This window comes from Ostrea edulis, chromosome 9 (genome assembly GCF_947568905.1).
Source record: "Ostrea edulis chromosome 9, xbOstEdul1.1, whole genome shotgun sequence".
NCBI classification, from domain to species: domain Eukaryota; kingdom Metazoa; phylum Mollusca; class Bivalvia; order Ostreida; family Ostreidae; genus Ostrea; species Ostrea edulis.
Genome location: NC_079172.1, coordinates 35,445,650 through 35,472,303, shown reverse-complemented (window position 1 = coordinate 35,472,303; position 26,654 = coordinate 35,445,650). Strand labels below are relative to the sequence as shown.

The following is a 26,654-nucleotide window of genomic DNA, read 5'->3' as shown; positions in this document are numbered from 1 at the left end:
TTTCTACTCCCACACATGTAGGAGAAAAACCAAGTGCATGGTTATGATGTCTATAAAATCCTTTACTAAAATTATGAAATTCATGGCCCCTTAGTCAAGGTTCAGTCTCTAGGGTAAGGCCAATATAGCCATATACTAAAGATATATTAAATCGTAGAAAATCTTCTCTACTCTCAGACATATGCATGTGTGAGAACAACTAATTGTATGGTTATGATATCCATGAAGATCTCTACCTAGATTATGGAAGTCATGGACCCTGTATTAGGGTTTTAAGCCCTAGGATGGGGCCAATATGGTTCTCTGGTGAAAATGTATTAAATCTTAGAAAATCTTCATTACCCTCAGATGTGTTAGGAAAAACTAAGTGCATGGTTATGATGTCTATGAAGCTCTCTACCTAAAATATGAGAATCATGGTCCCTGGTTTAGGGATTTAGGCCTTAGAGTGGGGTCAATATGACTCTAGTGAAAATATTAAATCTTCTATACTTTCAAACGTGCAAGAAAAACCAAATGTATAGATATGATGTTCATGAAGCTCTCTATCTAAATTGTGAAATTCATGACCTCTGGGTTAGGGATTCATGCCCTAAGATGGGGCCATATAGTGAGATGTCTTTAAAAATCTTCTCTCCTCTCACATATGTATGAGAAAAACTAAAAGCACAGTTATGATTTCCATGAGGCCCTTTACTTCAGTTGTGAAAACCATGGCACCTGGGTTAAACTTTATGCCCTAAGGTGGGACCAATGTGGTCATATACAGTTAAGATGCATTAAATCTTAGAAGAAATTCTTTACTTCCACAGTAGCGGAAAATAAACTGAATGCATGGCTATGGTGTCCATGAAGCCCTAATCTACATGTGCTTACATTGTGAAATACACTGCCCCCGGCCGGGTCAGGGGTTCAGACTTGGGGTGGGACCAATATTGCTACCGGTATATAGTGAAAATATAATTCAACAAAACTACCCTCAATAAGATTTTGTTTTAGAGATTGATTAATATGCATACCTAGATTGTGAACAAACTGGAATGAAACAGCCTTTTGGTTCTTGGATGTCTGGGCCAGGGGTTACTGCTGCAAGTTTTGGGTGGTTTAGGGTGCAGCGAAGGTCTGCTGTAGTTGAGGCAGGATTACGGGTTGTGACTGTGCAGCGGATTGCTGTTGGATGATTGGCTGGGGTTGATTCAGTGGTTGTTGTGACAAATAGGCTGTTGACCCAGTGGCTGTTGTTGTCCAGGATATAGGGTAGGAGGTTGCAATGCGGTCAGTTCTCCCCAGGGATAAGAACGATTGGCGGGCTTGGATTCCTTCGTCTGGTGGTTCTAGACCGGCTTCGGCTCTTCAAGTTTGCAACCACTGGGTCCAGACGTCGATGGGCTCTGGTGATTCGTTTAGTGATTGGCTTATTGTAGACCGCAATGAATAGAGACCACAGACACCAAATTACAAAGAAGCAGACGTCTAATTATCCGAAACCCGCATGGCGCGAGAAAAAATATCCCGCATGTATATCTAAACAAACGTGAAATCCAATGTAATCGAGGCAATGAATGGAGAAATACCTACTTGCACACAAATCAATCACATAATAAAATGTTACTGATCTTAAATATTTAATTTTGAATTGTATATTTAACCGCTTATGATAAAACATAAAATTTTCTATTTCTATCTAAAAAAAAAAAACCCAAACAAAACCAACACCCCACAAACAACCTCACAACTGGATTGTAACAGGAAAACTTGCTGCAACAGCGCCCCTTTTATACCCGAGTTAGATAACTTGTACAGTACATAGACTGTGCTTGCACCAATCACCAAGAGAAATACCTCAATGAAAAATGCGCTTCATCGATAAACGCATCTTATTCTCATAGTGCGAAATAGATGTTCTGGTATGTTTATTTACGATGTTTAACAAGCCTCAAACAAAAGTGGTCACATAAACTCCATCCTCTTGACTTAATTAATAATAATAATTATTTATGTAGCGCCTTATATGACTATGAATAACCACTCTAAAGCGCTGCACACAATAAAAATGATATACATGTACATATGTAGCATGTTATAGAAGTAGTAAAAGGAAATTACAATAGCATTAAGACAGATAATATCAAAACAATGCTAGCAAAACATCAATAATGTGAAGTAAAATTACTAAAATTTAGAACATGCTGTGCATTAAGAAAGTTGCACGCCTTACAATCAAATGATATAAAATACAATAGTTGAAATAAATATACAAATACAATGTATACACTTGAAAAAATTCAACCCTTTACCCATTTTCATGCAATAGTATCATTACATGTGAAATTATTTTTTAAAGATAATTCTGAAGAATTTCGTACATAGTTTATCTAAAGAAAACTGTAAGATTTGCAATATCCTCAGACATGGTTCATGCTAAAAGATTAGACCTATATTATACAATCAATCATCTTTTCATCTACTGGTCGTGGTAGTCAATTAAGCGGTTAATGCACTCGTATCGCAACCAGGGGGTCTGGGTTCGATTTATAGGTAAGTGACTGTTCGTGTAACACTCGACATTATAATTTAGAAAGGAAACCTAAAGACCACAGTTACAGACCTTAAACACAATACTCAGGTCAACATTTGTTGTACTTCCCCTGTATCTGGTGACGTCTCTACACGACTGGAAACGAATGAATATGAAATATGAAGATAATGAACAGTAATCAATCTCATATATGAGTTACCATACTTATACTGATCTCTTCGTAAAACCCTTACAAACGGAGATACATTGCTGGATCCAGTAAGCGTTCTACCATGCCCATGTCTTTGCTTCTCACCAAAATATTAACTGGGACGAAGGAGAAACTTCAAACGTGTTGTGCCATAATATACCATGTTATGCCAGGCTACTGACAAACAAGTTGATGTTACAGGGGTTTCAACAGTCTCATTTAAAGTAATCATTTTGCAAATTCTATGGTCGTTATAACGATCTAGTTTGAGAAAACAACCTATCATTGGGTCAAATGCTGTCTGACGTGTTTCACGCCGATTGTTAGATCATTCTTGGTACACTGATTTTGACTACGGATAACTCCGTGTACCTGATCAAGATATAGGGCTCACGGCGGGTGTGACCGGTCAACGGAGGATGTTTACTCTTCCTAGGCACCTGATTCCACCTCTGGTGTGTCCAGGGGTCCGTGTTTGCCCAACTCTCTATTGCTTATAGGAGTATGAGATTGATCACTGTTCGTTACCTACACCTTTCATGAGGAATGTTTTGGTTTCAGGTGACAAAGCTTGTAATAACATTGTCTTTGTTTGTAAGGCTCATGTAAATGTAAATTAAACGAACTTGGCATTGATTCCACTTTTGACAAATGAAATTCTTGAAAACAATGCTTCAGTTTGAGACACATTTAATATCCCAGTCAATGGGTCGGATGAATATGAGTTACGTACCTATACTGGATTCCTAAACTTCATAAAAACTCTTACAAAGATACATTGCTGGGTCCAGTAAATGTTCTACCAAGCTCCTATCTTTGCTCCTCACGAAATATTAACAGCTTTCAAGGAGAAACTTTAAATGTACTGTCCGATTATATATGCCAGAAGTGGTGTTTAAATCACATGTGGATTCTAAAAACTTCTCAAGAACTTTTAGTAAATTTTAAATCACAATACTTTTCTCAAATCAACAACATCAAAATGTATGGCTTTTCAATACTTTACACGACTATTCCTCACGACAAATCAAAGACTAGACTTTTTGACATCATAGACAGTTGCTTCGTCAACAAAAATGGAAATCGGAAATATTCCTATCTAGTGATCAGTCATCCCAAAAATTACTTTGTTAAACACCATTCTGATTCCACGCACAAGTACTCTGAAGTTGAAATAAAAAATATGTTAAGAGTTCCTTATTGACAATATCGTTGTGATCTCTGGTGACCAGGTCTTCCAAAAGTCTGTTGGAATTCCCATGGGTACGAATTGTGCTACGTTGTTAGCTGACTTGTTTTTATATTTTTATTAAGCAGAATTTATTCAAAATCTTCTATGTGAGAAGAAAGGATCTTTTGCTGTGGCCTACATTTAGATATATCGACGATGTATTATCTATTAACAATAATAATTGTCATACATATGGTGATTCGATATATCCATGTGAACTCAAAATAAAGGACACCACAGAGTCGTCCACTTCTACTTCACACTTAAGATATTTTATTGGAATAAGATATCAACGGCAAACTAACAACTCAACTTTATGACAAATGGGATGATTTCAGCTTCTCCATTGTCAACTTCCCATATTCATGTAGCAATATTCCATTATAAACGCCGCGTTGGTCTAGAGTTAGAGCGTTCACTGCCCCGCAAGCGGAAGGTCGGGTTCGAATCTCGGCCGCGACAGACCTAAGTCGTTAAAACAGGTAGTGACAGTTCCATCGCCAAACGATCGGCATCAGGTGTGAATGTCACGGACCCTCAAATATGACCTTAAAAACGGATGTCCCGTGTCATAGTAGGTGTGGCACGCTAAAGAACCCTCACTGCTCAATGGCCGTAAGATCAGAGCATGGGCCTAAACTTGAAGCCCTTCATCGGTCTTGGTGACGTCTCCATATGAGTGAAAAATTCTCGAGAGGGAGGACGTTAAACACGATACAATCAATCAATCAACCATTATCACCTGCATATGGTGTTTATATCTCTCAACTGATTCGATACGCAAGAGCTTGCTCTGCGTATGGTCAGTTTTTAAATCAAAGCAGGCTACTGACAAACAAGTTGATGGTGCAGGGGTTTCAACAGTCTCGTTTAAAGTCAGTAAATTCTATGGTCTTTATATACATGTAACGATCTAGTTTGCCAATACAACCTATCACTGGGTCAAATGCTGTCTGACTTGTTTCATACCGATTGTAAGGCCGTTCTTGGCACACTGATTTTGTCGGCGGGTGACTCTGTTCGCCTGACCAAGATATAGGACTTACAGCGGGTGACAGCGGATGTGACCGGTCGACAGGGGATGCTTACTCCTCCTAGACACCTGCTCCCATCTCTGGTAAATCCAGGGGTCCGTGTTTTCTCAACTCTGTATTTTGTATTGCGCATAGGAGTAATGAGATTAATCACTGTTCGTTATCTTCACCTTTTATTAAATAAAAATAATGAAGTAACACCCTAAATATGTTTGTTGACTCTTGCGCATGTGCAATGTAAAGAGTAAATCATATAGTGAAGAAAGAGAAACTGCGATCACCACAGATTATACTCCGAATAAACCATTTTACACGAGTTTGTACCGTTTCAAGCGCATCTATATTCTTTCTTGATATGGTCAAGTGACTGTCGCTTAATTGTGTATTGCAGATGGCCTAGTGACATATACAGTTGTTTGTGTACATAGATTTAAAATCAAATGTTTACTGGTGATCTCCAAATTAGTGGCACCGCTATGGGAACCAAAATGACAAACTCCTCCAAGATGTTTATGGGAAAACTGGAATGCAACCTACTTTATATCACCACCGTAAAGTTCCCTAAACTGACTGCGTTTCATAAATGATATTGGTATGACGTATTCCAGAAATTGAGACAGTCTCAACGACTTTGTAGCTTTTTCCAACCCATTCCACGACTCTTTAAAAATCACAATGGAACTGTATGATTCTTGGACACCATAGGCACGATAATTGATGGCCATATAGAGTTACACCAAGCCCACTGATTCTCATCTATACTTGATGTCTTCAGATACCACCCACCGCATATATTCAAAAGTGTAGCAAAAGGATGGTCACACGAATCTGCTGTCTCTGTTTGAATCCAAATCCCAAGCTTTGCCAAAATCGAAGCCAATTCTCGAAAACCCAACCGAGTAACAAGAAGTAACAAGAAGAAAAGCAAGTGGGCCCTGTGTTTTGATTCTATGCAAAGACCAACGAGTGATGGAAGTCTACAAAATGTTACCCATGACTGGATCTAGTTACCTCGAAAACTTAAAGGACAGGGCGATTAGGACCAGATCAGATAATCCAGGGCCGAATGGAAGCTTTAAAAACTTGTAATGATCTTAGATTTCGTCTATACAAATATAGCTCTAACAATGAAACTTTCAGCTTTCCTGTAAGAAGGCAGTTACATAATACTATGAATGTTTTCTATAAAACATGACAACTTCATAAAAAATGTAACTATCACCAGATGTATTCAAAATAGCAATGTTAAAATAAATAAAAGTATCAAAGATTTGTTTTTACTTCAAACAGCCCTGGTATTCAAGTTTTCACCATAGCAAATTATTGTTTTGATACCGGCAGGTTGACGTACAGTGTTCTAAATGTTCTTCTCTCTATCGTGTTCTACGTAGTCTGTCCTCGTAAGATACGATTTCAAGTGTCGAGTTATCGACTTGGATCTAATAGAATGCAATACGTAGACTTCTTCATTTTATTTCTGTCAAGCCTTTTCATTGGTCTCTATCTGATAGAATCATTTGAAATAGCTATATAAATTTGATAGATTGTTCCTTTCTAACAAAGGAAGCTTACACGTTCATCATGATGCTTCTTATTGTTGTGATATTTGGTGTTCTTCAACCGATATGCAGTTTACTTATTGATACGAATAAACCAGTAAACCGTTCTGGAGGACACGATCGCATTTGGTTTTTGGAAAAACAATTGGAGTCGCTGCAGGACCACATGATAGAACAAAGCCAAACGATAGAAATACAGTATCAGAGAATTAACCAACTTCAAAACATTTCGGATCAACTATCATCAACCCAATCTCTAAGGCACGAATTATCTATTCTCCAAATCGATGTTCAGCGTATAACGGATGAATGTAACAGATATTCCAACATCTCCGATGACACCGATCTTGCCTTGAAAATTAACAGCATGGCAACCTCCGTTCGAGTCCTTACTGCATCCCTATCCAGTCAAGAGCAAATTGTCAAGGAACTGAAACAAGAAGTAAGTGTTCTAAATGAAACAATTTCCCTTAAGTATCAAGAAACTGCAAATCAAATACAATCCTTAACGCATACATTGTCAGCTGTTAACCAGTCTCTGTCGACATTCTTAACGCTGGAGCATCACAACGAAAATCAACTGTCCACGTTCTCTAGTGATCTGAATACAACACAGAGCAGATTAAGTTCATTACAAGGAACAGTGTCTCAAAACCAACGACAAGTTTCCTCACTGTCTAGTCAATATTCAACCATGTCCTCTAAGCTGTCCACACTTTCCAGCGACTTGCATAGCGTTCAAAGTAGTCTAAGTTCACTGCACACAACGGTTTCTCGGAATCGGCGTAACTCATCAAGTCACATATCCTCCCTGACAAATCAGTACTCTACTTTGTCTACGACCTTACAAGATACCAAGGATCGGGTGTCTACACTGGAACACAATATGGAATGGATTGTTTCAACAGGCAAAGGTATTATATTAACACTATTATAATGCAGTACTTGGTTTATTGATGTTGTTTATTGGTTGATTAATTGAATAAAGTTTAACGTTCCGCTCGAGAATATTTCACTCATATGGAGACGTCACCAATGCCGGTGAAGGGCTATAAAATCTAGGCCTATGCTCGGCGCCTACGGCCTTTGAGCAGGGAGGGATCTTTATCGTGCACACCTGCTGTGACACGGGGCCTCGGTTTTTACGGTCTCATTTGAAGGACCGCCCCATTTAGTCACCTCTTACGACAAGCAAGGGGTACTGAAGACCTATTCTAACTTGGGTCCCCACGGGATGTTGTTTATATTTGTTTGATTTGAAAGAAAGAAAGAAATCGAGGCTAATTCATGTGACATCACAATGCACGGTTTACGTTGGCTAGCGTTATATTCCCCGCTGTAAATGAATAGGCGGAGTCTGTAGTTATCCTCGTAATTTTATTCCCCCTTTAATATTAAGATGTTACTGTGCGTTTAGCGCAAGGGGAATTTCATAAATAAAGTAAATATTTTAAAGTGAATTCTAATTTACCGCATTTGATCGAATTATGAACGCCAATGAGATTTTCATGCTTCGCTCGTTCCAACGGTCACACCGTTTATAATACCGCGCGAAACTCGGACGGACCGAAGCCTCTTCCGCGAAGCAAGGCTCTAAAAGTAATGTATGTAAAAGGAAACGTCAAAATCAGCAAAAGAAAAAGATACCATGCATCCCTACATACGTTCACTGAAATTAGCGTGATTTATATGAGCGCGGCCATTTTTATATCCATTAGTTGCTTCAACAGTTATTCGTGTTTTGATCTTAATTTACGAAAATACAAGACTCTGGCGTGCAATTTGTAATTTAAATACTCAATTTGTTGAAAATGAATAGTATAATTATTTTTGTAGCAATTCTTAGCAAATAATCAAATAGAAAAACAGTAATAGGACTGAATAGTTCATGAGCTTCTTTAAATAATTAATAAAAAGGATATATAAATGCTTATTTGTTTTGCTAATATGAATTTGTCAGTTAAATTTGTTTATTTTCAGTTGTCTTGAAACTACAAACGGGAGGTACTGTTGTTGTCTATAAATGCTTGGTGTGAAAGGCAAAACAGCGAAGCTAAAAGTGACGTCACAATGCACTGTTTACGTAGGTTGGCGTTATACCCACCGCTTTAAATAAATAGGTGTATCATGTAGTTCTCATAAATTCTCGTTTAATACCGAGCGAAGCTCGGACGGGCCGAAGGCCCGTCCGCGAAGCAAGGCTCTAAAGGTAACACGTATGTAAAAGAAAAAAGTCAAAATCAGCAAAAGAAAAAGAGATAATCTCTATATACGTTTTCTGAAATTTTCGTGATCCATATGGGCGCCGCCATTTATTTTTTCATTACCTGCTTCAACAGTTATTCGTGTTTTATTTTGAATGCCAATAATAGAAGACTGATGTGCAATTCGTAATTTAAACACTCAGTTTGTTCAACGTGAATAGTACAATTATCATTGTAATAGGTTTTAGCAAATAAATACATATAAAACCGTAATACGACTAAATAGATGAACGAGTTCACGAGTTTCTTTGAATAAGAATATACGATAAAATTACGGTTACTTTTTTACCATTTTGAATTTATTGGTTAATTTTGTTTAGTTTTAACGGCCTTTTTCATTGCATACGGAATGTATTATTGTTGTTTATAATTGTTTGCTTTGAAAAAGAGAAAAAAGTCGAGGCTAAATGTGACGTCACAATGCACAGTTTACGTCGCCTTGCGTTTTATTTCCCGCGTTCAATGAATAGGCGGATCATGTAAAACTGCTGTCCCCATATAAACTCCTTTAATGAGATGAATTACTGGAGTCGTATGCATAAACATTCTTAAGTCCTTAAGCATATACTTAAGTATGAATTTCTTGCTTAGCAGGTTGAGATTTTACTTAGCATATTGCTTAGCAGATTGCATAAAACTTCTTAACTCTTAAGTATATGCTTAGTATATGCTTAAAGTTAAGCATGGTCTTTACTTGTCTTAAGTTCTTAAGCATATTGCTTAGCAAGAACAAAATGGCTGACAGAAAACAGAGAACATTCAAACCACGAATTAATCCCTTAGAATCAATGACAGCAGCAGAACTGCAGCACAGATTTAGATTTGATCAGGAAGGAATTGAATTTATAACAGATTTAATTCAAAATGACGTTATGCCTTTGACCAACAGAAATCACAGTGTACCTGCAATTGTGCAAGTCATGGTTGCCTTGAGATACTATGCTACAGGTAAGATGCAGCTATGTAGTGGTGACAACTTTGGTCTTCACCAGTCAACGGTTTCAAGAATAATTCAAAGAGTTACTACCGCTCTTGTTCAACCAAATATTGTCAAGCGATTCGTTTCCTTTCCAATGGACCCAGGAACTATTCGAAAGCACCAGGTTGACTTTTTTGCCATTGCTGGTTTCCCTGGCGTGGTTGGGGCGATTGATGGAACTCATGTGCGAATTATAGCTCCCAGTGAACACGAAGTGGAGTATGTCAACCGGAAAAACTTTCACAGTATAAATGTACAGATTGTATGTGATGCCAGTTATAAGATTTTAGACATCGTGGCAAGCTGGCCGGGAGCGACTCACGATGCCAGAATACTGAGGGAGAGTGGTCTATTTCAGCTCTTTCAACGACGTTTATTGCCCGTGAAATGCCATCTTCTCGGTGATAGCGGTTATCCTGGGAAAGACTGGCTGCTGACACCTTTTTTAAATCCACAAGCTGGTCCACAGTCACGGTACAACAGGTAAGGAAATTAGGGCCTAATATATATCGGAGCACTTTGAAAAATAAACACTTATCGCTTATATTACGAGAAATATTCTCATATTCTCTAGCAGCACACCCATCATGACACAGGCACTCGACGTTTTAAATATCTATAATAAAAAAAATTGTCTTCCTGTAAACATAATATTGACAAGGTATACCACGCCGCCATCTTGGTTTTCGTTTTTACCAGCTGCATCGCTTGAAAATTTCGGCGAAAAGTTCGATATAATACAATAATTAGAACCCTACCGTCTAGCAACAACTCTGTCAATATCTTATCTCTCGCATCGTTATGGAACATAAATTACGCATCTTTAAGATGTACCCCCAATTTTGAAAACCAGAATTAATTGTACCCCCCCCCCCTTCAAAATTCCTCGATCCGCCCTGGTAATAATTAGATGATGAAAAATTGTTTGAAAAATTCCTTTTTAAGTGCATGCACATTATATTTATTTAGAAGGGTCATATCGATCAAAGGTTTTACATTATTCATATTTTTCTGTCATTAAGTTAAATTAAAAAATTCTCAAAATAGCAATGGCTTATACGTCACCTATGTAAGCTAACTTTCCACACTTACTTTTTCATGATTTATAAGGATCTATTCATGACCGGAAGAGGGGGGGGGGTCAAAAAAGGGACATAACCTTTGAATAATATTACGTCATTTCAGTCAACGACGATGCATATTTCGACATTTTGTTTACTGTGTATAACTTTGTGAAGACTGCGATATTCGAATTTGTTGAGGATTTGATTGCTGAATACAGAAACAACATATGATATTGGGCCTGTTTGGATACATACTAGATGGTACGGTAAGATAACATGCAATTAGGCTACCCTCGAGTGCCTAGGTCTCTATTTATTTATAAATGCGATAGTAAAGAAATATAGTTCATCATCAGCACATTATGGGGACTGGATTTAGTGCCTGTCTTGTTCGTGTATGTTTTTCAAGCAAATTTGAAATGCATACTATATATATACTATATAGATTTAATATATATTCGTTTACCCGTTTGTTTCACACTACGTCGTGCGTCTGCCAGCTCTGCTTTCCCATTCATCTGTATATTGTGCCATTTCTTCTCAACCTCCTCCACCGTTCGCTTGGTGGAGGAAGAGGCATTGATGGCATCTGTGATTTTCCTCCAAATCTCCCGTTTCTTTAATGTCGTAACCCCCGTTCCGAATTTAGCTCGAAGGATACTTTTGTGTTCTTCTACACACTTGCTTAAAAACAAGCATTCATCTGCTGTCCAATTCGGTTTTCTTTTCTTAGTTGTCTGTAATGACTGACTCTCAACACCTTCTCTTTCTGCCATATTTTCAAGGATCAATGCAGATGCAGACGATAAAATCGGATATATCGTCATATAAAACGACATTTGATTTTGGTCTATTTATTTTATTAACCTTGCATAACACAAAAAAATTATAGTATTTCATAATTTATTAGCGATACAAGAGAGACTTATCAAGAAAATGTTCAACTCCAAGCAATCTGTGTTTACGGTAAAGTGAAAGCGGAAATGACGTTTGACATAGCAACGATAAACTTAAGCATATTGCGATGTACTTAGCTAAAAACAACTAAGCATGTTGCTTAGAGGTTTTATGCAACGGAACTTAAGAATCTTACTTAGCTAAGTATATACTTAAGAAATTTAAGTATATACTTAAGAAAATTCTTAGAATTTTTATGCATACGTTCTATTGTTATACGTATCAGGCTTCGCATGGTATATATGTAAGGGTGCAAGCTTTGCTACGCTTCACTTCACATCAGTGTTTTTGATTTACCTATGCGGGAGCATCGACAGGTAACACGTACATCTCCGATACTAATTCATAGGACATCAAAAATCAACGAAATCATGTTTTGGAACACCATGCAGTGCTCAAAATTATGAGAGAGAAAATCATACAATAGTAAATCATTCTAAGAGCTTTGGATAAATAAATTTAGAATGGCTTTTCTTTATATGCATGTATATGTATATGTACGTACAGTTGCAGTAAACATGTCACAACTATACAAAAACACAGAGAAATATTCTTTCTATTATCTATTGATAGAATGGAATAAGCAAAGGGCATAACATATATACCATTCACACTCACTTCAAGCAAAATTGAAATACATGCTATAAAATTTAGAAATTCATTTCAAAATTAAGGATTATCTCCCTCATGCATAGCTCTTATCCTTAGACGAATTTGACTCCACTTTTTTCGCACACTGTTTCCCCTATAATAGCTATAAAACTTCATTGTTATTTCGGATTTCAAAAATTTCGGTTGAGCATCACTGAAGAGACATTATTTGTCGAAATGCGCATCTGGTGCATCAAAATTAGTACCGTATAAGTTTTACATAAATACTACTGCAACGTATACGCATTACATGTGCTTGCCATGAAAACGCATGGAATGTGGAGGACTATTTACCTGGGTATACTTGTAATACCTGTAAAAGACCGCAGCTGTACGTGTACATTTTTCAAAAGACTCTAAATAATATTAAGATTCCTTTATTTTCATACGATAATCCTTGAAACAAAACGGTAAATTCCATTTGTATTCCTACAATAAACACGTGCTGATCAGTTATCTTCTATCAGAGTCGAATATTTACCATGCAATGTCTATGGATCCTTGCATTGTATGATTTACTGGTCAGAGTGTTGCAGAATTGTAAATCGGGAAATATGGCGTACACTGAAAATTCTACTATATGAATTAATGTGTGTGTGTGTGTGTGTGTGTGTGTGTGTGTGTGTGTGTGTGCAATCAAAGCTGTGTTTAAGGAAGTTAGCTCCTAAGTTTTTGAGTACAACTGCGCAGGATGCTACAATTAAGTATTTACTGATTCAATATTGATCCCATTGGTGCAAACATATTACATATTTTTTACTGAACCCTATCCAGTTGAAAATTTTTGTGTCAATTCAAATTTTGAAAGGGTTTGGCAGGGACTATGTTTTGTGGCGGAAGGATTCATAAATCAAAAAGTTCTAATTCTGCATGATATTACAGTTTCTGTTTCATCCAATGTATCGTTTATTTTTATACTCCTATACATGTATTTCAGTTTTATGATTTATGATACAGGTAGTTGAGACTTGGAACTAGTTCAACTGTTGTAATTTATTGACTTGGTTGATGTATTTTTCCAAACAGAACACCGATTCTTAAAAAAGTTTTAATTTACTCGAAATTTTGTACAAAAATTCAGTATTTTCGCGAATAATTCAAAAATTTGATCTCCAATCCCCACGTTTTAAAGTTGCATTTTAAATTGTAAGACCAGACCTTGAAAATTGTCTAAAATTTTAGAAATTGACATTACTCCTAATTTGACTCCACTTTTTTTGGCACACTGTTTTTCCCTATAATAGCTCTAACACTTCATTGTTATTTCGGATTTTGAACATTTCGGTTGAGCATCACTGAAGAGACATTATTTGTCGAAATGCGCATCTGGTGCATCAAAATTGGTACCGTATAAGTTTTACATTATGACCCCTGGGTCGAGGCCTCTGCTGGTGGACTGTTAGTCCCCGAGGGTCTCTACAACCCAGTAGCTAAGTACTTCGTTACCAGCTTTGAAATATGGATGTATATCTAATTGCTGTTATAAAATTTAGAAATTCATTTCAAAATTAAGGATTATCTCCCTCGTGAACGCATAGCTCTTATCCTTAGACGAATTTGACTCCACGTTTTTTGGCACACTGTTTTTCCATATAATAGCTCTAACACTTCATTGTTATTTCGGATTTTAAACATTTCGGTTGAGCATCACTGAAGAGACATTATTTGTCGAAATGCGCATCTGGTGCATCAAAATTGGTACCGTATAAGTTTTACATTACTCCTAATATGTCCTTTTAAACTATCAATTTTTATATCATGAGGTTTTCCGTATATCAAGTGCAAAAAGGTCATTATCCATTTCCATTACTAGTATTGATTTATTATTCTTATCTGTAGTGTTTGAAGACATGATTATGTATCTATTTGATGCAATGATTTGTGTTGCTTACGTTGTGTTAGCACCAACAGAAAAATCAAGTTTGATTGAATAAATTCTAAGTGCAAAGAGATCATTTTAAAACACTGTAGCTCAATAACAAGCGTTGTGACCCCAGTTTTTGTTTTAATTTCCTAATTTTCCTTCAATGTAGAAATCAAAAATACACTTCCCAAAAAATTTATATTACTCTAAATCTCAGGTGCGAACCTCTTTAAGGTCATGTTTGAATGACTGATCACAAAATATGATTATTTCCAAGTTTTATTTTTATTACCTTGAGGAATTGTAGTTTGAAGTTACGAAATATCGTACGTTTTGATGCATTGGATTTTGGAAGGAAAAAACTTTATTTCAAATTTACTAAAACGTCCCTTGGATTTTTTGAGAGCCCACGTTCAAGTTATATCATTCCTCGCATAGTTCTTGCAGGTTTACTAAACAAAGACGGATAGATATTACGAAAAATACCGTATGATTTTTCAACACCTTACACGACCATTCCTCACGATGAATTAAAGACTAGACTTTTTCACATCATAGACAGTCGCTTCTTCAACAAAAATGGAGGACGGAAATATTCATATCTAGTGATCAGTCATCCAAGAAAAATGCTTTGTTAAACACTACTCTGATTCCACGCGCAAATAGTCTGACGTTGAAATAAATATATGTTAGAGTTCTTCATTGAAAATATCTTCGTAGTCTTTGGTGATCAGGTCTTCCAACAGTCTGCTGGAATTCCCCATGGGCACGAATTGTGTTCCTTTGTTAGCTGACACTTCTTATGTTCCTATGAAGCAGAGTTTCATAAAAACTTCTACGTGAGAAGAAAATATCTTGCTGTTGCCTTAGTTCGACATTTAGATATATCGACGACGTATTATCTATTAACAATAATAATTTTCATTCATATGTCGATTCGATGTATCCCTGTGAACTCAAAATAAAATACACCAGAGTCGTCCACTTCTGCTTCATACTTAGATATTTTATTGAAAGTATATATCAACGGCAAGCTAACAACTTAGGAGTTCGTGTTATTCAACAAAATATTTCAAGACTTATAGAAGCAATGTAAACAAACGGTGATTTAGTAATTGAATATAAAAATAAGAATTGAACAGCACTTTCAAGCTGTTCATGGTCAATATGAACAGACATAGATTTGAACCAAATTCTCTGTGAATCGCTATTGCGATTCTTAGAATTTGCTTAAAATAGCTCAAAAGTGCTATTCAATTCTTAAATGTTCCATTATCACCTGCATATGGTGTTTATATCTCTCAATTGAATCGATACACAAGAGCTTGTTTTGCATATGGTCAGTTTTGAAATCGAGGCAGTCTACCGAAAAGCAAGTTCATGGTGCAGCGGTTTCAATAGACTCGTTTAAATATAGCAATCCACAAATTATATGGTCGTTATAACGATATAGTTTGTTTCTACAATCTATCATTAGGTGAAATGCTTTCTGACGTGTTCCATACCGATTGTTAGGCCCTTCTTGGCAAATTGATTTTGACTACGGATAACTCCGTTTACCTGATCAAGATGGAGGGCTCACGGCGGTGTGACCGGCGGATAGGGAATGTTTACTCCTCCTAGGCCCCTGATCCCACTTATAGGAGTTATGAGATTGATCACTTTTCATTGTCTCCGTCTTTTATAGGGCTCACGGCGGGTGTAACCGGTTGACATGGGAAGCTTTATTCTTCTCGGCACATTATCCCACCTCTGGTATGTCCAAGGATCCGTATTTGTCCAACTACTTTTGGTGTATTCTTCATATGATTTTTGAGTTTGGCAACTGCTCGTTATCTTTTCCTTATACTTTTTATCTATTTTGACAAAGTATCAAGTAATTCGTTTTCATATTAAGCCCATATTCTGGCATAATCTTTGACAGAATTGAAAAGAAATGACGTTCTGTCGCCAATTGAATGATCGGGGCTGTTTTATTCTCGGACATATCAAAATGTGATTTTGGGTCGTCATTTTTATCTATTTTGTCATCACCAATAATGAAATGTCCAGCTGGAATAGTTATAGCACATGTAGTAAGGTGTTGTATAAGATGTTGGCCTGTTTATAAGAATTTATTTCTTGTGTAAATATAGAAAGGAATGTATGACAAATTATTTTGTAAATACGTAAAAAGATGATTTGTCAAACGTAACTGTCTTGTATCAGATAATGAAATACTTACAGTTATGACTGAAAATAAAATGTCAACACCGATTGATAAATAAATCTATATAAAGAATAATTAGGTAATGAAATCGAAACATTTCGCTTTAAGTCTTAAAGGATGAATAACACAATTGTTTAAGTCCTCTTTTCATTGGCTTGCTTTAATTATGTTTCTTCAGTGCTAATTATAATATTTTAGCGTACAAATTATTTTATCAAGCTTATGGTGGATGTGATCGGTCAGCATGGATGCTTACTCCTCCAAGGCACCTGATATCCCCTCAGAGGTGTCTAGGGGTCTTCACTTTCATGTTCTTATTAATCAGTTCAACCGAACATTAAAAATATTATAGATTAAAAACTCAAACACGTATATAGGAACTTGCTCGCCTGTTATAGTGCAACAGGCCTCGAACAATAAAGACAGAAAAATGGCTTTATCCACCCAATTTTTTTTATATCCATACGCTGGTGCTTTAAATATGTTTTTCTGCATAACGTGAAGAGGTGAAGATAACAAACAGTAATCAATATTTAGCCGAGTCTCATTTCCATCGATATTCGATCACAAATACTTTGATTAGCTGCAGTAGTAGCATTGCGGGCCGGAAGATTATGCAGACCAAATTCAATTTATGAAAAGTGAAGATAACAAATCGTGGTCAAATTCATAACTTCTATAAAAATACAAATTCAAGAGTTGGACAAACATAGACCCCTGGACATACAGAGGTGGGACCAGGTGCCTACGAGGAGTAAGCATCCCCTGTTGATCAGTCACACCCACCGTGAACCCTATGTCTTGATCAGGTAAACGGAGTAATCCGTAGTATTATGTGACAAGAACGGCCTAGCAATCGGTATGAACATGTCAGACAGCATTTGACCAAACGATGGGATAGTATCCAGACGATTTTCTTGTATAACATATGCACTTTTCTCATTTCAATACATAGGTATTAAAACTTTTACCGTGAGTGATAGGCCTAAACAAATTCTACAGTAAATGCACAATCTGTAATGTTACTTGCATCTGAAAACACAAGGGTAACTGAAAGGCTGCATCGATTTAAAATCAGATCATACGCAGAACAAGCTCTTGTATATCGGCAAACTAACAACTCAACTTTATGACAAACGGGATGATTTCAGCTTCTCCATCGTAAAATTCGCATATATATGTAGCAATATTCTATTATCACATACATATGATGTGTATATATCTCAACTGATTCGATGCGCAAGAGCTTGTTCTGCGTGTGCTCAGTTTGAAAATAGAGGCAGGTTTCTGATAAGGGCTCACGATGGGTATGAAAGGTCAACAGGGGATGCTTACTCGTCCTAGGCATTTGATCTCACCTCTGGTATATCCAGGGGTCCGTGTTTGCCCAACTCTCTACTTTTCATTGTTTATAGGAGTTATGAGATTGATCACTGTTCGTTATGTTCGTCTTTCATATTTGTAATTAAAAGTTTGAATGCAGTAGAAGAATAATTGTTAATATACATGGTGTCGACTTGAACTGAGTACATATTATGTAGGGTCTTATATAATCCTGATATTTTGGTGGATATATGTATATGTAAGTGTTTGTGGGTGGATAGAATTTCACTCATTCTAATAGATTTTTGCATAAAATGTCACATTTCCTTCTCCTGTGATTTTGCTAATGAAATAATTATTATCATTAAAAACTTAAACTGTTTACTTCTTTTGGATCATTTGACCTGTTTATCTTGATTTTGAATACTTGATTGTTTGTTGGGTTTTTTTTAAATACACACTGCTTAGTTCTAGAATAAAATCAGCAAACAATGTGAAGTATCGGTTATGTTTATTGAAAATAATTCTGGTTACAATTACTCTCTGTATCGTCATACAATAAAATTATTTTGGCTATGATTATTAAATACAGCTCTAATTACAATAAATTTTTTACACCTCTAATGACAAATTACTCCCGCATCCTCTCCATGTGTGCAGTTATGTGTTCCAAATCCATTGGAAGGACACAGAGCTATGGAACTCTCCGTTCCATTGCAGTTGACATTTTCCAACCATATCTGACCGCTTCCTTGACCAAAATGGGCATTGGAAAATTCTTTTACGGTTCTGCAGTATATCAAAATTTTCTATCAAATTAAGTTCACAGCTTTACATAGTATATATGTTCAAAAAAGGGGGAAGGAATTCTTTTGGTTTTGTTTTTAACTACCCAATGGCCAGCTTGCAGAGATCTATAGTTCTTCTGATGTGACCTATAATTATAGTTAAGACACCAGGCCAGTGTTAAGTAATTTTAGTTTGTTATCTTAGTATGTTAAAGGATTATTTTGATGATGTGTCTGAAATCTTGTAAAATCAATTTCCATTTTCGAAATTTTTTGCAATCTTTATGGCAAGCTCAGACATTTGAGTATGCACTGCAAATAACAAGTGCACTATTTCATGACTTACTGTCCTTCAATTTTCATGATGTTTAAACAATGTGGCTTATCATTCTGTAATAGTGGGTGATGTTTTGCCTATGAAGCAAGTTGTATATATATACTATATTTATTTTCATTTTTGTTGGTTTGATTTGATGTACATGCATTCAGGTCTTGAATTTTGGAGAATGCAATTCTTGTTCACTTTTAAGGGTTGTTTTGTAATACTTGTTGAAAGGAATAAGCCTGTCTATAGCGCTTTCAAAATCGGCTGTTCTGTACTCTCCAATATATATTTGTAGATTAAGATAAAACATTCATAAAGGCTAAGCTTGCAGTTTAAATACATCAATTTATAGAATGAATAGTGTTTGAGTCAATGTATATAAGCGTTAAATATCTATTGTTATGACAACTGTTGCACTGTTGATGTTAAATATCTATTGTTTTGTTGTGGTATTGTTGATGTTAAATAGCTATTGTTTTGTTGTGGTATTGTTGATGTTAAATATCTATTGTTTCGTTGTATTGTTGATGTTAAATATCTATTGTTTCGTTGTATTGTTGATGTGCAAGAGTGTGAAGACACATCACTTATTAATTCACATTTTTACTTATCGTCAATACAGACTTTAAAATAAACATTCATATAAAAGCATAACTTTGCGTGAAGGAATCAATTGTCATAGATTTTGTAGCGAACTTTGTATATGCCACCTCAATTTTTACAAGCTTTTAGTTTTTGATACGGGTGGTATTCATCGCCGTGCTTATGATCAAGAAATAGACTATTGATGGTTTGTATATCTTCTTTATCTGAAGGGCATATAAAGGTGTATTCTCAGCAGAACATCTACATCAGCCTTATAAAGTTTTATACGCCCGTCAAAGACTGGACGTATTATTTGATGACCTCGCCCGTCTGTCCCTCTGTCCGAACCTTGTGGATAGGAAACAGATCGAACTGTATGCTCCAGGATTTTACAACTTGGTACATTTAATCATCATTATACCGAGCGAAGCTCGGACGGGCCGAAGGCCCGTCCACGAAGCAAGTCTCTAAAGGTAACACGTATGTAAAAGAAAAAAAGTCAAAATCAGCAAATGAAAAAGAGATAATCTCTATATACGTTCACTGAAATTTTCGTGATCCATATGGGCGCCGCCATTTATTTTTTCATTACCTGCTTCAACAGTTATTCGTGTTTTATTTTTATTGCCAATAATAGAAGAATCTAACGTGCAATTCGTAATTTAAACACTCAGTTTGTTCAAAGTGAATAGTATAATTATCATTGTAACAGGTTTTAGGAAATAAATACATATAAAACCGTAATACGACTAAATAAATGAACGAGTTCATGAGTTCCTTTGAATAAGAATATACGATAAAATTACGGTTACATTTTGAACATTTTGAAGTTATTGGTTAATTTTGTTTAGTTTTAACGGCCTTTTTCATTGCATACGGGATGTATTATTGTTGTTTTATAATTGTTTGCTTTGAAAAAGAGAGAGAAAAAAAGTCGAGGCTAAATGTGACGTCACAATGCACAGTTTACGTCGCCTTGCGTTTTATTTCCGGCGTTCAATGAATAGGCGGATCATGTAAAACTGTTGTCCCCATATAAACTCCTTTAATATTGAGATGTTACTGGGTGTTTAGCGCAAGGAAATTTCATTCAAAATATATATTTTTAAATGAAGCATAATCTACCGTACTTAACGGAATTATGATTATCACTCGGGAAACGGAGTTACGTACATGCTTCGCTCGATCCAACGGTCACACCGTATACATATTATTTGGATGTTACTGGGCGAATTTTATAGGCAATGCATATTTTCAAGTAAATGGTCATTTCTAGTTGTAATATTTGCCGTACTTGATTATTATATTATCACTTGGCATGTCAATGACAATTTCACACTTCGCCCGGTCCAACGGTCACATCGTATATACATATTATACCGAGCGAAGCTCGGACGGGCCGAAGGCCCGTCCGCGAAGCAAGGCTCTAAAGGTAACACGTATGTAAAAGAAAAAAGTCAAAATCAGCAAAAGAAAAAGAGACAATCTCTATATACGTTCACTGAAATTTTCGTGATCCATATGGGCGCCGCCATTTATTTTTTCATTACCTGCTTCAACAGTTATTCGTGTTTTATTTTGAATGCCAATAATAGAAGACTCTGACGTGCAATTCGTAATTTAAACACTCAGTTTGTTCAAAGTGAATAGTATAATTATCATTGTAACAGGTTTTAGCAAATAATTACATATAAAACCGTAATACGACTAAATAGATGAAGGAGTTCATGAGTTTCTTTAAATAAGAATATACGATAAAATTACGGTTACATTTTTACCATTTTGAATTTATTGGTTAATTTTGTTTAGTTTTATAACGGCCTTTTTCATTGCATACGGAATGTTTTATTGTTGTTTATAATTGTTTGCTTTGAAAAAGAGAAAAAAGGTTGAGGCTAAATGTGACGTCACAATACACAGTTTACGTCGCCTTGTTTTTTATTTCCCGCGTTCAATGAATAGGCGGATCCTGTAAAACTGTTGTCCCCATATAAACCCCTTTAATATTGAGATGTTACTGGGTTTTTAGCGTAAGGAAAATTTCATTAAAAATATATATTTTTAAATGAATCATAACGGAATTATGATTACCACTTGGGACACTCCAATGGACATTACATGCTTCGCTCGGTCCAACGGTCACACCGTATACATATTACTTTTTGATAGGCTCAGGAAATTTTGCCTATTTTCTCAAATCATATTTTATGATATGTTTACGGTGTGACCGTTGAGACGAGCGAAGACCCATAACATCTTGCAACACGACTTTAGGCAATAAAATCTGTCTATTCATTTAACGCGGGGAATATAACGCGGTCGATTTGAACAGTGCATTGTGACGTCCTTATTAGTTGCGATTGTTGTTCTTTCAAACCAAACGATAGCATCCTCAACAAAACGTACGAAGGTATGAGAAAGCTTGTCTGGAATATAATATCATAATATTTATACCAGATTCCAAACTACTCATTTGTTTTATATACGGGGTTGTCCATGAAGTATACCGCACAATCGTAACTACTCGGCTATTTCCGTAACCGCAAATGAACCTCGTATGTGGATCGACGCCATCAGAGTTGGTTGCTACGTATACATAAACGTAACTTTGACGTCACAGTCGTACGTTACACTATAAAACGTGAACTTTCAAATGCATCTAAGATATTATACACATCTAAGGTATTGTACCACTATCAATTTCCACTAACACGTTATGTATTAGAGTGAATAAGACATTAATGATACCAAAACTGAATATGTGGTGAAAATATAAATAACATATTATTCAGGGATTCGGTTCTGGCCTTTTAACACTCATCCACGGGCGCGCTTCCGGCGAAGAAATGCATCAATTTGATGCAATTCTTGCGCCGATCCACGTCCGAGTCTTCTTACCGGTTACGGAAAATGACGAGCGCGTGATCCGATTGGTATACCGCAGTGACGGGGACATTGTTCCTTAAGCATTATGGGTAATCCCCATAATTTTTTTTTTCAGCTGATGAATTGTGTAATTATTGGAGCGAGCTTGTCGAACTTCGCTTGCTATAAAGCTAAAATTAGAACTGTTAACTTGATATGTTTTACGGCATGACCGTTGAGACGAGCGAAGACCCACAATAGTCCAGCTGGACATGTCATTACTGGTGATGTTGATATACATGTAGTTGAAAATGAGGATCTCAAATCACTTATTCTAAAAGGTCATAAACACAGAGAACCTCGGTCTTTCAATTGGCGACAGAACATCATTTCTATTATGGATTCTGTCGAAGATTATGCCAGACGATGGGCTAAATATGAAAAAGAAGAACTTGATTCATTGTCAGGATGGATTAAAAGTATAAGAGGAATATCAAAACCCCGCATTAGACATATGAAAACAAAAGTACGTAACATCTATCCTTCTATGTTTAATAAATCATAAGTAATAAAAGAATTAGATAGGTTTCATGAGGAATATGGTTTGGTTCCAGCTGACAAAGCTAGTAACAACATTGTCTTTGTAAGGCTCATTATAACAAATGTATTTTAAACGAACTTGGCATTACTTTTACTTTTGGTAATCGTACCTATACTCAAACTGCCCTTTCAAAATACGAAATTCTTCAAAACCATGCTTCAGTTTTAGACATATACAATATCCCAGTCAATGGGTCGGATGAATATGAGTTACCGTACCTATACGGAATTCACAAACTTCATAAAACCCCTTACAAAGATACATTGCTGGATCCAGTAAATGTTCTACCAAGCCCTTATCTTTGCTCCTTATGAAATATTAACAGCTGTGAAGGAGAAACTTCAACCGTACTGTGCGACTACATATGCCAGAAGTCGTGTAAATCAAATGTGGATTCTAAAAAATTCTAAAGAACTTTTAGTAGACTTGAAATCACAGAACTTTTCTCAAATCAACAACATCTAAACATACGACTTTTCAACTCTTTACACGACCATTCTTCACGATAAATTAAAGACTAGACTTTTTGACTTCATAAACAGTTCTTCAACTCAAATGGAAAACGCAAATATTCATATCTAGTGATCAGTCATCCAAAAAATTGCTTTGTTAAACGCCAATCTGATTCCGCACTCAAGTACTTTGAAGTTGAAATAAAATATATGCTGGAGTTCCTCATTGATAATATCTTCGTGGTCTTTGGTGATCAGATCTTCCAAAAGTCTGTTGGAATTCCCATGGGCACGAATTGTGCTCCTTTGTTAGCTGACCTGTTTTTATATTCCAATGAAGCAGAGTTTATTCAAAATTTCTACGTGAGAAAAAAAATCTCTTGCTATGGCCTTCAATTCCACATTTAGATATATCGACGATATATTATCTATTAACAACAGTAGTTTTCATTCATATGTCGATCCAATATATCCCAGTGAACTAAAGACACCACAAAGTCGTCCACTTCTCCTTCATACTTAGATATTCTATTGAAAGTAGATATTAACGGCAAGCTAACAACTCAACTTTATGACAAACGGTATGATTTCAACTTCTCCATCGCCAACTTCCCATATGTATGTAACAATATTCCATTATCACCAGCATATGGTGTTTATATCTCTTAACTGATTCGATACACAAGAGCTTGTTCTGAGTATGGTCAGTTTTTAAATCGAAGCAGGCTACTGACAAACAAGCTGATGATGCAGGGGCTCCAACAGTCTCGTTTAAAATCAGCATTTCGCAAATTTTATGGTCATTATAACGATCTAGTTTACCAATGCAACCTATCATTGGGTCAAATGCTGTGTGACGTGTTTCACGCCGATTGCTAGACCGTTCTTGGCCGACTGATTTTGAATACGGATAACTTCGTTTACCTGATCAAGATAGAGGGTTCACGGCGGATGTGATCGGTCGACAGGGAAAGCTTACTCCTCCTAGGCACCTGATCCCACCTCTGGTATATCCAGGGGTCCGTGTTTGCCCAACTCTCTATTTTGTATTGCTTATAGGAGTTATGAAATTGATCACTGTTCGTTATCTTCACCTTTCATACACATAGTTTAAAAATGCAATGTACTCAGACGCTCTGGAAAAAAAATACATTTGATTTAAACAGTATTTTATTATGAATTACATAATAAGGATTAGGCAACAGGTAACGCCTATAAAAACCTTTTCCTTTTGATATGCTTCCATAAGATTTCCTTAAAGGGTTTTGAAATGGTTATGTTTAGTATATTTCATCAACAAATGCCGAAAAGGTAGACTTACGTGTAACAAGTGCTGACAATATCATAAAAAAAAAATTATATTTGGATTGCTGGGTATGTCAAAGTAAGGCTGACTGTCCGGGGAAAGAATTTATAATCTGTTAAGGAAAAAGTGGTACGGAAGTATTTAAGTTATTTTCAGGAGAGTCATTCCAATGAAAATGCAGTGAATATTTGTTCCATATTTGCTACATCCTACATGCAGAATCCATGCTAAATTAATGGTATTAGATCTATGACTTTTCAACACTATGCCTTTTCAACATCCATCACGATAAATCAAATGCATATGGGCATGAATTGTGCTTCATTTTTAGCTGCCCTTCTTATTCAAAAGCTTCTACATGAGAAAAAAAAACCTCTAACCAAGGCCTTCAATTCGACATTTAGATATGTCGAAGACGTTTTATCTGTTAACAATAATCATTTTCATTCAAATGTCGATTCGATATATCCCAGTGAACTCGAAATAATATACACCACTGTCTTTCACACCTGCTTCAAACTTAGTTATTTTATTGAACATGATATCAACGGCAAAATAGCAACTCACCTTTATGACAAACGGGATGAATTCAGCTTCTTCATCGTCAACTTACCATATTTATGTAGCAATATTCCATAATCACTTGCACATGGTGTTTATGCGTCTCAACTGCTTCGTTACACAAGAGATCAGTCGCGGTAGCTCAGTGGTAGAGCGTTCGTTTCGCAACCGGGAGGTTGTGAGTTCGAGCCCCGCTCTTGCCATGGGCGAGTCAAACATGAGACGTTAAAATAGGTAGAAACGCTCGGCATTTAAAAGTGAGAATCACGGGTCACTCGGATATGGCCTTAAAAACGGAGGTCCTGTGTTGCAGCAGGCTGTGGCATGATAAAGAACCCTTAATGCTACGACCCTGAGCGCTAAGCACAGGTCAAAATTTGTGATACTTCTGTTACAGCTGGTGACATCTCAAAATGAATGAAGAAACAATCAATCAATCGTTACGTAAGAGCGAACTTGTTCTGCGTCTGAACAGTTTTTAAATCGAGGCAGGTTACTGACAAACAAGTTGATGTTACAGAGGTTAAACAGTCTCAATAAAAGTCAGCATTCTTACTTATTACAAATGATCTAGTTCGTCAATACAACCTGTCCTTGGGTCAAATGCTGTTTGACGTGTTTCATATCAATTGTTGAGCCTTTATTTACACACTGATTTGACTGCGGATGACTCTGTTTACCTGATCGAGATATAGGGCTCATGGCAGGTTTGGTCGGTCGACAGGAGATGCTTAATCCTCCTATGCACCTGATACCATATCTGGTATATCCAGGGGTCAATAGTTTACCTAACCCTTATTTTTGTATTCCTTATTCGAGTTATAGGAATGATAGGATTGATCACTGTTCGTTGTCTTCAACTTTTCATCTTACCTCGTTAAAAATATGCAAATATTTTTTTTATTCGTGAAATTTTAAATTGCATTCAGAATTGAAAACCAAATCAGGATACTAGTATTCATGAACCTAATTCTTTCGTATTTATTTTCAATGTTTACAAAGACACAAGGATTACTGGAGGAAACTACAGTGGTATGGGGCGTTTGGAAGTTGAATATCGGGGTAAATGGGGCACAGTTTGTGATGACCAATTCACCAGTGACAGCGCAAAGGTTGCATGCAGACAAGTTGGTTACGCATGATATCTAATTTTATTCATTATAGATTCTATATGTCATATAATTCAATTCTTAAACAAAACTAAAATTGTGTCATCTATGAATATATATTTTCGGTGCATGCATCTCTTAACCTCTGAAATGGGTTAATGGAGCGTTTTTTCTGGAGCGTCTTTTCTCCAATTTTGT

General features: G+C 36.3%; 1 protein-coding gene across 1 annotated transcript; it reads left to right on the top strand.

Moving 5' to 3' along the window:
• Positions 1–6,556: 6,556 nt before the first annotated feature.
• Positions 6,557–26,489, top strand: LOC130050519 (uncharacterized). Its single transcript, XM_056150722.1, has 2 exons — positions 6,557–7,467; positions 26,350–26,489. The coding sequence occupies exons 1-2, from the start codon at positions 6,576–6,578 to the stop codon at positions 26,487–26,489; spliced, it is 1,032 nt and encodes a 343-aa protein (XP_056006697.1). The 5' UTR covers positions 6,557–6,575.
• The last annotated feature ends 165 nt before the right edge of the window (positions 26,490–26,654 follow it).